General features: G+C 40.6%; 1 protein-coding gene across 2 annotated transcripts; it reads left to right on the top strand.

The window, feature by feature from the left end:
* The first annotated feature begins 2,155 nt into the window (after positions 1–2,155).
* Positions 2,156–13,732, top strand: LOC123063719 (alpha-glucan water dikinase, chloroplastic). 2 transcript variants are annotated; one of them, XM_044487629.1, is made up of 30 exons: positions 2,156–2,652; positions 2,752–2,793; positions 2,926–3,029; positions 3,123–3,201; positions 6,637–6,728; positions 6,818–7,118; positions 7,206–7,313; positions 7,377–7,475; positions 7,558–7,692; positions 7,797–7,891; positions 7,975–8,109; positions 8,258–8,420; positions 8,527–8,616; positions 8,701–8,886; positions 9,102–9,164; positions 9,236–9,298; positions 9,395–9,454; positions 9,579–9,731; positions 9,831–9,914; positions 10,127–10,303; positions 10,382–10,488; positions 10,625–10,838; positions 10,937–11,040; positions 11,134–11,269; positions 11,421–11,546; positions 11,829–11,939; positions 12,121–12,219; positions 12,303–12,569; positions 12,632–12,747; positions 12,841–13,732. In XM_044487629.1, exons 1-30 carry the CDS (start codon positions 2,461–2,463, stop codon positions 13,043–13,045), a joined length of 3,906 nt encoding a protein of 1,301 aa, XP_044343564.1. In that variant the 5' UTR covers positions 2,156–2,460; the 3' UTR covers positions 13,046–13,732. The 2 variants fall into 2 exon arrangements, with proteins under 2 accessions (XP_044343564.1, XP_044343558.1); XM_044487623.1 differs by having other exon boundaries at positions 7,794–7,891.
* The last annotated feature ends 243 nt before the right edge of the window (positions 13,733–13,975 follow it).

The following is a 13,975-nucleotide window of genomic DNA, read 5'->3' as shown; positions in this document are numbered from 1 at the left end:
CATTGTCGCTTCTTATCTTGATGTTTTTTTATCTTTCCGATGAAAACACGGTATGACCATCAAGTCGTTCGAGTAATATAACAACCGGTGTGGCCTAGTGCCCCTTGTCATTCTCGAACAAAAAACATAGAGTCCTCCGGCTGACCTCTCTCATCCTCGGTGATCTTTTTTTTTGAGTTGTTCAAGATAATACATGTTATCATGATCTGCCATGGTAACTTTGGGTTCCACTCAACAGGGTCACTAACTATCGCAAAGTGAACTTGAAGCATCCCAAAAGTTCTCTCAACATCCTTTCTCGCAGATTCTTGGCACTTTGCAAAGTGAGATTTCTTGTTGTCTCCTGGACGTTCAATTTTCTTCAAAAATGTAGCCTATGAGCTTGTCCGCCTGTAAGCCTTCAAACAGAGGAGATCTATGCAGAACATTGAGGTCCAAATCCATAGATCACATGATGCAACCGCTTCAAGAATTATGGTTGGATCATGGCAATGCCCTCTGTACTGCCCATGCCATGTGGTAGGATAGCTCTTCGATGTCCAACAATCGGTGGATCCAATCATCCCTGGTTAGCTTCTAGATTCACATATAGCCATGAGCCTCACTGTGTCATCATCGTGGGGTGCCCTCAAGTACTCCGATCCGATGATCTCGATTGCGGCTTGTGTGAATCTATTCACACACTCGAGGATGGTATTTTCCCAATGCAAATGTACTCATCGCTAGTATGCCACACTAAGATGACATATTTTGAAGTGCCATTCTCAACATTAGCGCCCCCCTGGTCCCCTTGGACCATCCTTGAGCCACCATATCGAGAAAACATTCCCTCTCAAACCATGATGTTTCAAAAGGAAAATCGGCCTGGTTCCCTTCATGAGCAGCCTCACCAAAGTCCAAGAGGAGTGGATTATGAATGTATAATCATAAACACTCCTCTTAACTGTCATCACTGTCACCAGAGGAAATATTTGCTCCAAATCAACACGCATCAAAACATGATCTAGTTTTTTCATAAGTTGTTGTTTCCAAATTATTAGCCCAAGTAAACCGTCGTCGTGAAAGAGCTATCCCTCTCAGGCCTAATGTATCAATAATAGTACTGAACGTAAAGGGTCGTCTAGCATCAAAATTGTTATTATTTTAGCATCAAATTGAGTGCATAAACGAAAAAAACTCAAGAAAAGGGAGAAATATCACCTTGGGGGGCAAATCGACAAAAACATCATGGGCAGAGAGAGGTGACTATCATAACAACCGACATTGGTGCGCCAGTGAGGCTCCGAAGGCGAAAACGGCATGGAGGGAGGAACCAATTTTTGGCATCACACCGTCGACCTACTTAGCATTGATCAAGGAAGCCCGTGGCAGCTTGACACCGGCATTAGGAAAGCTCGACGAGGGGCCAGAGCTCAGGATGGCGGGAGCTTACGCACGTCATTGGTGGCCTCATGCTCCTCCGACAGATGCGTGTACGGGGAATCGGGCATTGTCGCGGTCGGCGGAAGGGTGGAGCTAATGGCGACGGGGAAGGGCAGTGACAACAATTTGGTCACCAGGATGGCCGGAGGAAGAGGAGAAGTTGTGGGGTAGCTCGCGCGGCTGCGCGGGGTCGGTATAGACGGCCAGGTGCTGCCAGCATGGAGGTGGCAGGTGGCTTGAGGAGCAACTCCTGAGGAGTTAATGGTTTGCAGGGACTTTGTTGTTAAACTTATCCCAACTTCTGATCAAGTGTGCTTATCTACTTGACTTCTGGTGAACCATGTTTATCCTATCTTCACAAATATTGGTTTATATAACACTCAAAAAAAATTGGTCTATAAGATACTCCTCGGTGAGAAGGGAGCATTCCTAACAGGCTTACTTGAACCCATGTTACAAGCTTGCTGCCACGTGGAGTGTTGTGCTTACGACTCCCCCTTTAGTCAGGTTCCACGGCGTATTTCTGAATGGACACGTAGATATATCTCTCTTATCTTAGGGATGACGTGCCAATTTATTTGTATCTCTTAGTATATCTTAGGTTGACGTGGGGAATTATTCGGTCCAATCTTGAATCCCATCTGTCCTTAATTACATGCATACGTATAGACATATAAATAGATCGATTGCATTGCCCTTTTCTGGTATCCATAAAATAAGGAGACATATCGCATTTTCGGAGACGGAGGGTGCATGTTCAATTTTAGCAGGGGCATGCACAGGCTCTGAACACATACTACAAGGCCAAACAGGGCACCGGAAAAGGTGGACGCCGAAGAGGGCCACGCTGCATGCGCGCCATGAATGCCATTTCCGGCCACCGCTATCTCCGCCCGTTCCTCCTCGCCTCCTACTAGTTTCTTCGTCGCTCTCCCCTTCTTCTTCCCCCCTCCGATCATCCAATGATCGCAGAAGAGTAGTATAAGACAACGATCGAACGAATAAACCCAATAAGTCTCACGCAGCAGTGGGTGCAACATGGCTGGATCCTACGCGGCTACGGCGCTGGCGGCAGCGGGGAGATGCGCGCCCGGGTTCCGCGCGCCGGCGGTCGACGGGCCGAGGCCGCAGCGGTGGGCGCCACCCCCGACGCGCTTCGGCGCCGGTCGCCGCCTGCACGCGGCCGTTTCCTCCCGGCACCGCCGACGTGTGGTCGCCGCCGCCTCCCAGGTAGGCAAGGCCGACCGGGTATCTCTACCTATCTATCTAGTCCCTTTTTTTTCCATTTCTTGTGCGTGATCGTACCGTGTTTCTTGTCTCTGTGTGCAGAATGGCGGGAAGTTTGGCCTGGGCGCCAACTCCGAACTCCAGGTGGCGTCACGAAACGATCGTCTCTCTTCCATTTACCAGTGGTGCAATTAGGTTAACCTGCATGTGCCTGCTGATACGCCCGGACAACGGCTCTGATGCTCGCTCGCGTGCATACATGCTTTGCGAATGCAGGTTACCGTGAAGCCCGCGGGCTCGGCGGTGGAGGTCGAGCTGGTGGCGACCAACGCCGGCGGCGCGCTCGCGCTGCACTGGGGCGCGCTGCAGCAGGGGAGAAGGTGCACTGCACGCACTTCCAGCCATTCATCTGCTTGCTTGATTAGTTCGTACCATGCTTGCTTACGGGATATTACATGCTCTGGTCGTCTCAGGGAATGGGTGCTGCCGGCCCGGAGGCCGGAGGGGACAAAGACGGTCGACGACGCCGCCCTCAGGACTCCCTTCAAAAGCGTGCGTTTTTGCCTTTTGTAGTACATTCCTTTTTCCTGTTCTGTTCTTTGAGATTTTGCTTACAAGAAAAGTAAGACTGGTTTGGAGTTTTAGCACCATATATCCACGTCTGGAACACCGGGGCCATAAGAAATGGTTACGTGAGGATTTATTAAGAAAAGACTCCCTTTTGCCGTATTCAAATGTCAAAAAGTCACGTGGCTGGACAATGTTTTTGTTATTTATTTATCGGAAAGTAGTTATTGACGCACTTGTCTTATAATCATTCTGCAAGACAGAGTAAAGAAAAATGATCATGTTGACTTATCCATTGATTTTTTTTATGCACACACTCAAACAAAAACAAACATGCATTAGGAGATGCCGAGCTTCAAGATTGACAAAGTCATCATCGGCGAATCACAGTTGCAAAGCTTTAAGATTGACAAAGTCACCATGAGCGTCTCACTATCGATGGAACGTCGCCTCCCATTAACGAGTACTCTGCATTAATGAGGCATCAAAGTTTTTGTTTGATCTCTCATGGACTTGACGTACCACTCTATTGGTTATACTCCAACCACTCATTTTAAGTGGGCTTGCGGGCAAAAAGAGACCCTCCACGTGATTGCAACTTGATTGAAAAAATACATATGGACAATCATCAATCAACTAACTCAAAGTCGATTAAATCACAAACGTTACTGCACGTAAATTACTTAACCACAATTTTAGGATTTCCTTTTTTCACATAACCACCACTCTTACTTCTTGACCTGTGAGATGCCGGGGGTACAAGCCTCTTTTCGAAGGATACGTGGAGGCTCATAAGTCATGCTAGCCTATGTGGCATGTCCGAATGACAGGGTCCAAAATCGCTACAGAGACCATTTGATGTTACACAAGGAGGGTGGGGCGAATTGGTCGACCTCACTAGTTTGGATCATCCCTTTGCTTCAACTTCTCTGTCATGAAACGATGGTAAAGGTGAAGCTGACATATGGCAAGGTCGATTGGGAATGGCACAACCAAACTGGTTGAGTCTGGTAAGCAAGAAGATGAGGAAGATTATGTGTGGCACAAAGGACATTTATGTGAACTCATCATGCACGCATGGCCTATCTATAGGTCAGGACAAACATGGTAACTGCTCTGAGATGGGACAAATGGAGGCCCCTCACCACATACTAATTAGTATGTTAATAATCATTACACGGTTAGTTAATGATTATTAAGTCAAAGAGACTAATAATCTAGATAAAATAATATGTCCGTTTTGCTAAGTAAGTTTACACCGCAAGCCAATAATGTTCAAAAGAATCAACATGATATACAGTGGCTAGTTTAGTTACGTTGTTAACATCTCCCGTGTTGCATACTGGAGACTATCTTAGCCAGAACAATTCCATTTGGGCACCAAATATAAAGCACATACATGTTTCAACGAATTATTTAACCGGATGTAACATGTGAGGAACATTTGATCTCGATAAACAATGTAACATCAACATGCTAATGATTCGGTGATAAATTACTCATAAATATTTAATATACTCTATAACTTTTTAGTTATATATATCTAATCATAAACTAGAAACTGCTATCAGGATATTTCTGAGACCAAACGCTCTGGAAATCTCAACCAAAATATTTAAGGACACATACAAATATATATGCACTATATTCATATGGTGTCACAAATTAATCTACGAAAGCATGTCACTATATTTTATCTTTTCTTATTTTCTCACATGGGGATGTGGTTTAAATATACTTTAAGGCGTAACGCGTCTAAAAAAATTACTTTCATTACAAACATAGTCTAACTTTAGCACACTACATGCACATTTTTCATGGGTAGACATTACAATTGTAGAAGAAAAAAGACTATTGCTAATATTAATCATATGCTCAATTATCATAAATAATTGATCAAAATAATAAATATTATTCTGATAAATAAAACCGAGTTATAAGTAAATATAGAAGTTCAATATAAATATTTAATTTGTTAGACTTGATTCATGACTACTTTTATTTGAATCGGCTCACGAAAATTCACGGTGGTAATAAGTAAGAATTGTCAATACATGACGTAGTGGCCGTAGATATACATTTTGCTTATTCTCAGCTTTATTTTCTCAAGATAAATTTTGTGTGAAACTGATGCGAAAATGTGTAATTATTGGTGGCATTCCTATCTATATATTAACAATGGAACATCATATTTTTACATCACAATAATTATATTATTGCATTTTAAATACTATATAATTATTTTATATCACAACACATGATATTTTAAAAAAATTAAAAAGTATATTTGAGCATTATCTTTTATACATACATGTCAATGAAAATTGTGAAACTAAAAGTGATTTAATGAAAAAATATTATTATTTCCACCCGAGCAATCTAAACATTTTAATAAATTATTTTTCGTTCCAAAATACATGTAAGTTTGGACATTGACAGTCTCCATCGTAACATTTGATTCTTACCTTATATTTATATATTAATAAAATTTCTTAAGAAATGTATATTATAGAAGTATTTTCTTAACAAATCTAAAAATGTGATTGTTACCTTACCAATGTTAACACTTAACAGTATTTTAATAATCAAAGTTTTTATATATATTTTACGCTTTCTTTAGAGTCATGTATTCGGAGGTAGAACCACACTAGACAGCGTCACAACATCTATCAAACATATACATGACAACGTATTTAACACTATGTTAGGTAAGAGATTGCAAAATATTGTAAATACATGAGAAAGCGTCAAAGATAGTACACTTTCTTTTATACAATACCATATACTCCCTCTATTCCTAAATATAAGTCTTTTTAGAGATTTCAATATGGACTGCATACCGAGCAAACTGGGTAAATCTACGCTCTAAAATATGTCTATATACATCAGTATGTAGTTATATTGAAATCTTTAAAAAGACTTATATTTAGGAACGGATGGAGTACTCCCTCTGATCCATATTAATTATCCCTCACTTAGTACAACTTTCTTATACAAAACAAAAGATAAAGTAACTTTGTGGATGGACTCCTAGTCCAGTGGCCAGAGCGCAATGGCGTCTCATAACCCACGCGAACCTTGGGTGGAATGTTGTTGTCTCACATTCTCCTTCTTAATTTAAAAGCCCCCATACTGGTCTTTTTTTTTTATAAAGCAACTTTTTGTTATACAACAAATCTTTGATTACATGTTGCTAGCAAGTCATATTTTTGCGAATAGTGGAAGTGTACATCGAAATTATGCTGAACGAAGTTCACATGCTTGTGAATCTGTGTGCTAAACAACACTAGGAATGGCGTACATGCCAAAATAAATATCAATTCTCTCACAAATTATAAATGTCAATTCTTACTCAGAGATTATGATCAACTGATGTTACATCAATTTATTTGCTAACCTATTTTGTCTTCTGAATACCAGTCTGGTTCCAGTTCTACACTGAAAATCGAGATAGACGATCCAGCTCTCCAATCAATCGAGTTTGTTCTCGTCGATGAGGCACAGAACAAATGGTAGTGTGGCATTCAAGATCGTCATCCAGTTTTACATCTTTATCCATGTGTATGATGCCAACAAACCTACTTGCCTCTTCATTGAACAGGTTCAAAAATAACGGCGAGAACTTCCTAATCCATATACGACCAGGCCATCAGGGACAGCATTCTGCTCCTGCAGCAACAAACCAAAACTTCTCATCTGAAAGGGTCACACGCAAAAACAGAGATGTCATGCAGCTCCTCAGTAAACACGCATCCAGTTCCACCAACGTAAATAAGGCAACAGAAGCTGCTCCACATCGGAATCCCACGGTTCTTGATCTCTTCCTGAAGTCATTGCAAGAGAAGAATGGTTGCCAAGTCCTCTGCAAAAAGGTCTTCAAACTGGGCGAAAAGGAGATCTTGGTTAGTTCAGATAGATATTCTACACCTTAATCTTATGCTTCTAGCCTCATATTGCAATGCGGGCTAAACTATTCTCCCTTTTTGAAGGCATCGATGTCAGAAGTACAAGGAAAGTTCAAAGTTCACTTGGCCACAAATCACGCCGAGCCACTTATTCTCCACTGGGCACTCGCAAAGAAGGCCGGAGAGTGGAAGGTAAAATCATCACACGATTCCAGGTAAGATTAACAACGAGACTAACATGTAAATTTTTTCCAGGCACCTCCTCCAGGCGTAGCACCTGCTGGTTCAACATTGCTTGAACTGGCATGCGAGAGTTCATTCTCTGATGCTGAACTAGATGGTTTGCATTACAAGGTAAACATAAATTCATCATTGCAGTATTTGTTTCCGCTTTGTAATGGTGTCTACATTTGATGGAACTTTTTGTCATGCCAAGGTTCTGGAGATAGAGCTTGATGCCGACAGCTATAAGGGGATGCCTTTTGTCCTCCGGTATAATGAAACATGGATAAAGAACAATACCTCTGACTTTTACCTTGATTTTAGCAGGAGAACTGCCAAGACTTCAGAGGTGACTTTACATTTCAGCTTTCGACCATATTTCACTTTCTCCCCAATATTAGGCAAGAGTTCCTTCAAAAGTGCTAACAAATTATCATACCTGCCATGCAGCAGAAGGATAGTAGTGATGCTGGTAAAGGGACTGCAAAGGCTTTGCTAGAAACAATAGCCGATCTAGAGGGAGAGGCCCAAAAATCTTTTATGCATAGGTAAAATGCTAAATGGTGACTATAGTCTATAGTAACACGGTAGTTCTCTGGTACATCAATAAACTGGTGTTATTCCTCTACAGATTCAATATAGCATCCGACCTAGTTGAACAAGCAAAAGATGCGGGACAATTGGGTCTTGCTGGACTACTGGTTTGGATGAGATTCATGGCCACGAGGCAACTTATCTGGAACAAGAATTATAATGTGAAGCCACGGTATGCACTTTGTATCCCTCATTTCATCAACCCTACAAGGAAAAAAAATCATCATAATGAAGTTCAGTAGAATGATAATTATAGCACTTCCACCAAACAGAACTCAAGTAGCTTTAATAACGTGTTGCCCCCTCTTACAATTATGCAGTGAGATTAGCCAAGCACAAGATAGGTTCACAGACAATCTTGAAAGTCTCTACAGAACATATCCACAGTACAGGGAGATGCTAAGAATGATATTGGCCGCAGTAGGTCGTGGAGGTCAGGGTGATGTCGGTCAACGTATTCGTGATGAGATTTTGGTAATACAGGTAAGTTTATTCAACTACTTTTATTTTCTGATTTGTTGACGAAAGAGTACACGATACAGGAATAGTATTTTTTTGCGGGGGTGTACATCAGTTGTTTTCATTGTAGAGAAACAATAACTGCATGGGTGGAATGATGGAAGAATGGCATCAAAAACTACACAACAATACAAGCCCAGACGATGTGGTGATTTGTCAGGTAAGGCATTCATATTTGGATTCTTAGCACCGTAAGGAATTCAGATTTTACGGTACGTATATGACTATATCTCACGTTTTGCAGGCACTGATGGACTATATGAACAGTGACCTTGACATCAAAGTTTATTGGGATACTTTAAACAAAAATGGCATAACAAAGGAAAGATTAGCAAGCTACGATCACCCTATTCACTCAGAACCAAATTTAACGAGGGAGCAGAAGGAGGGTCTACTACGCGACTTAACAAACTACATGAGAAGCCTCAAGGTCAGCTTCATTGTGAAAGATATGCTAGTATGTAGCACATAATCTTGCTTAGAAACATCAAGATGGCTGGTAACTCCAGACCTTTTGTTTTATAATGTTCTACTCATCTCCATATGGAAGAAAATGCAAACATGATATAGTGATGTATTTATGGAAATGCCATTTTCCTTATCTTTACTGGACTGTTATGTGTGACTATAATTCTAATATCACAGGCTGTTCACTCCGGTGCTGATCTAGAATCTGCTATAGGAACCTGTACAGGGTACACGTCAGAGGTACCATAATATATCAGCTAAATTAATGAAACCGTGTTCGGATTAGTTATGACAATATTTCCTTGTTACAGAGTCAGGGTTTCATGGTTGGTGTCGAAGTGAATCCTGTAAAGGGATTACCATCTGGATTTTCTGTAAATATGCTTAAACTTCCCTTCTAATACATTATTATTCTAGTATCTGTAACATATGAAGGCATGTTTGTGTTGATATTCATCATTTGGGCACAGGAATTGCTTAAGTTTGTCCTTGACCACATTGAGGATAAATCAGTGGAATCACTTGTTGAGGTAACACACTGCTGTTTGAAGACTCCTTACTCACATCAAATTTTCAGGCATTCATTTTCCTATTGCACCAGTGCTATTATTCAATAGACATTATAGTTCAGTGATATTAATTGCTATCTTACAGGGTCTCTTGGAGGCAAGAGCTGCGCTTCGCCCTTTGCTCCTTGGCTCAACGGATCGCTTGAAGGATCTCATATTTTTGGACATTGCTCTTGATTCTACTGTTAGGACAGCAGTTGAAAGGTCATATGAAAATCTGAACAATGCATCACCTCAGGTTAACTAAACATATCTCGCTGTTTCTTCCCATTTACAAAGATAAATGTTTGTTACTTTGGCATGCGTACTGTCTCATAATCATCTCATTTTCATCCAGAAACTCATGTACTTCATCAGTCTAGTTGTTGAAAATCTTGCGTTGTCCACTGATGACAATGAGGATCTCCTATACTGCTTAAAGGTACAAACTTCCGCACAACCATGATTTTGTTGTGTGTTATTTTGATCTTACACTTAAAGATGAGCAAGGTGCATTCAAAGAAAACAATTATTGATTTGGTGATCAAACAACTCCCTTTTGCTTGTAAAACCACATGTTGATAGTACAAATGGACAAATATATTTTTTGTGGGTCTTGCTGCACATGACAGTGTTCTTATTTGTTTCTTAAAGGGATGGAACCATGCCCTTGAAATGTCAAACAAATCTGATAGTCAGTGGGCATTGTATGCAAAAGCATTTCTAGACAGAACTAGACTTGCACTTGCAACCAAGGGAGAAGAATACCATAATATTCTTCAGCCTTCAGCAGAATACCTTGGTTCGTTACTTGGAATTGAGCAATGGACAGTAAGTGCTTCCATCAATCATACTTTATTTTACTTTATTTTCCTATCTGCATACATGTATTAAATATCATATCTACAGCTTAACATATTTACGGAGGAAATTATCCGTAGTGGATCAGCCGCTTCATTGTCCTTACTCCTCAATCGTCTCGACCCTGTTCTTAGGAACGTTGCAAACCTAGGAAGGTAAGACACATAATTTTATTACTGCCACTATAATATCTATATTAGTCTTGCATTATTGTACCTTTTAAGATGATAGCCTCAAAGTTATATGGAAGCTGATCCCAATCTCTAAATAGCATCTTATATATTTTAACAGTTGGCAGATCATAAGCCCAGTTGAAGTAGCGGGGTATGTGGTTGCCGTAGACCAACTGCTCACTGTTCAAGACAAATCTTATGACAAACCCACAGTTTTGGTGGTAAAAGGTGTCAAGGGAGAGGAGGAAATACCTGACGGCGTTGTCGCCGTCCTTACTCCAGATATGCCCGATGTATTGTCCCATGTCTCAGTTCGAGCAAGAAATAGCAAGGTCATCTCTCTTAACAAAACCGTTTGGACGCTAATAATTCTATTTATTACTCTAGTCTACCATATATGCTAGATAATAATCGATTCCTTCCTTTGAAGGTATTGTTTGCCACATGCTTTGACCCAAATATCTTCTCTGAACTTCAACAAAACGAAGGCAAGGTACTTTCACTAAAGCCAGGTTCTGTAGATATAAATTACAGGTAATATTTATTCTTTACATCATAGCCATACCAAGTCATCGCCGAGAATTTTATTTGATATGCCTAACATCTACCTGTCTTCACATTTAATAGAGAGATTGCAGAGAATGAACTAGTTTCAAGTTCCCCTGATACAGCAGATGGTCAATCAGCACCATCTCTGTCACTAGCGAAGAAGCAATTTCTTGGAAAATATGCAATATCTGCTGACGAATTCTCTGATGAAAAGGTCATTATTCCAATGCCATTCTGAATTTCTCATTTTACCTATGGATTATGCATCTTTACTTTCTGAAAATGACCATACCACGGAGCATATTCATATTCTTTTACACATAAATTATGCATATTTTGTATTATTCAAGCATATTTTTTATTAGGTTGGAGCTAAATCCCGGAATATAGCTTACCTCAACGGAAAGGTGCCATCATGGGTCAGTGTCCCAACGTCAGTTGCACTCCCATTTGGAACCTTCGAAACAGCTTTGTCTGATAACACTAACAAGGTTGGTACCATATCACTAGATTAATATTACTCTCGCAAATGCATCATACTAGCCATCACACGGCTTCCACTTCTCAAACTCTACCTCTGAAGCAATACTATGCATTTACTGTTTTTCTAAACTATATAGCATGTTTGACGCAACTACTAAAAAAATTCTTGGTGAAATGTCAGATGTCTACTTACCAAAGGCCATGTTAAGTTATAATGTGGTTTTCGAGAACTACTGAACTGGCATAATAATACTCAATGCATTTATGGTTCATTAATTTTCAATTGGCAGGAAGTAGCCCAAAAGTTACAGATCCTAACGGACAAGCTCAATCAAGGAGAATTTGGTGCTCTTAATGAAATCCGAAATGTTCTGCTGAACCTAACAGCTCCTACTGATCTGGTAACAGACTATTCCCTACTTGCAAGGGTTTGTTTGTAACATAATCCTACTTGAACAGTTCTTTTGTAAGCTCCCAAATTCAACTGCAACAGTTTGTTTTTGCAACACAATCCTACTTGTAACAGTTCCTTTGTAAGCTCCCTAATTCAAAATCTGAATGATTACACTGATTTATTTTCAGGTGAAGGAGCTCAAGGAGAAGATGCAAGGTTCTGGAATGCCCTGGCCTGGAGATGAAGGTGAACAGCGTTGGGAACAAGCATGGATGGCAATCAAAAAGGTGACATAGCTGATACTAGAATCCATTATAGACAATATTCACAAATTAGCGAGACTGAAAAATCCCGTCTTGCATACTGTCAGGTGTGGGCCTCAAAATGGAATGAAAGAGCATACTTCAGCACCCGGAAAGTGAAGCTTGATCATGCCAACCTTTGCATGTCGGTTCTTGTGCAAGAAGTTGTGAGTGCAGACTACGCTTTCGTGATACATACTACCAACCCATCATCTGGAGAGTCTTCAGAAATATACGCTGAAGTTGTTAAAGGGCTTGGGGAGACCCTTGTGGGAGCCTATCCTGGTCGTGCAATGAGCTTCGTCTGCAAGAAGGATAATCTTGACTCTCCCAAGGTAAACCAATATTACTAGCAATTATTATTTTCTCTGTACTGTCTACTAAAATTTTGTTTTAGGTATTGGGATATCCAAGCAAGCCAATTGGCCTCTTCATAAAGAAGTCGGTCATCTTCCGTTCTGACTCGAATGGTGAGGACTTGGAAGGCTATGCTGGGGCTGGACTCTATGACAGGTGACTGGAGATCTTTCATGATACGCGATTGTACATTTTAAATTCTTCTTTTCTATGGGAGTCGCAGGTAATCATTTGCTGTTCTTTCTGTAGTGTGCCTATGGACAAGGAAGAAGAAGTGGTTCTTGACTACACAAATGATCCCCTCATTACAGATTGCAGTTTCCGTAACACAATACTCTCAAACATTGCTCGTACTGGTCATGCTATTGAGGAGCTCTATGGGTCTCCACAGGATATTGAGGGAGTGGTGAAGGATGGAAAGATCTACGTTGTGCAGACACGGCCACAAATGTGATTTACTATTTACAAGTACGGTATAGAATATGCATGACAGCCCGTGCATCTTATAGAGTTCCACGATTGTGCAATGTACTAAAACATGCACATACATTTTTGGTGTTGGTATAAGATGGCAAACTAGAGAGTAATAAAAGGAGGGGCGAGTTATCCCCAAGCATATAGAACTACAGAGTAATAAGAGTGCACTACGAAGAAACCTATCCATATAAGAAGTTCCAAACATCTCTTACAGAAAAGAATGCAGCCTGCAAATGAAGATTAGAAGTGTTATTGCTTGAAAGAGAAGCACTGCTCTTGGGATGACTGAGATAAACAGGTCAAATCTATTTCTACTGATTTCAGGCCATTAAAAGAAACAAAGGCAACTGAGTTGTAATAAGGTAACTGGTAATGGCTGGCAGTTATTGGCTATTGCAGATAAGTTTCACAAAGTCCTCTGATTCCTCGACCGGTGGATTATGGTCCATGGTCATAGGGTTGGTGCTAGTATGGTGGAGATGCAACTGTGAGGCAGGTTCAATGTGGATGGCCTCGGGTTTTTCTTTCTTTTTGTGTAAGTCGATCAGTTGTAATGCTTGCCATTGTGTTTAATAATAAATAAAATGTTTGCATCAATTGATGCAGGGGCCGAGGGTTTCCCTCTTTTCCAGAAATAAATTCTCTTGGCCACCTGTCCTTCTAATTCTTCACCACCACAGGTTCCCACCTAAATGTTTTCACATAATTGCTTTAGTCCAGGTGATAATGTGTGCGAATCATCACCTCGACATCCCAGGGTCGAGATGAAATATATTTTTGCACTAAGTTTTTTAATTCAAAATTCACTTGAAAGTTTTGAGCGGAAAAATACCTAAATTTTAAGATTTTCCGGAAAACTGGTTCTCTTGTTCCCTCGCGAAAAAAAGCGAAATTGAGAAAAAAAAAC

The sequence above is a fragment of the Triticum aestivum genome, chromosome 1A (genome assembly GCF_018294505.1).
Source record: "Triticum aestivum cultivar Chinese Spring chromosome 1A, IWGSC CS RefSeq v2.1, whole genome shotgun sequence".
In the NCBI taxonomy this organism is placed as follows: Eukaryota; Viridiplantae; Streptophyta; class Magnoliopsida; order Poales; family Poaceae; genus Triticum; species Triticum aestivum.
The sequence above is the reverse complement of the archived record's forward strand: the minus strand, read 5'-3'. Positions and strand labels throughout refer to the sequence as shown.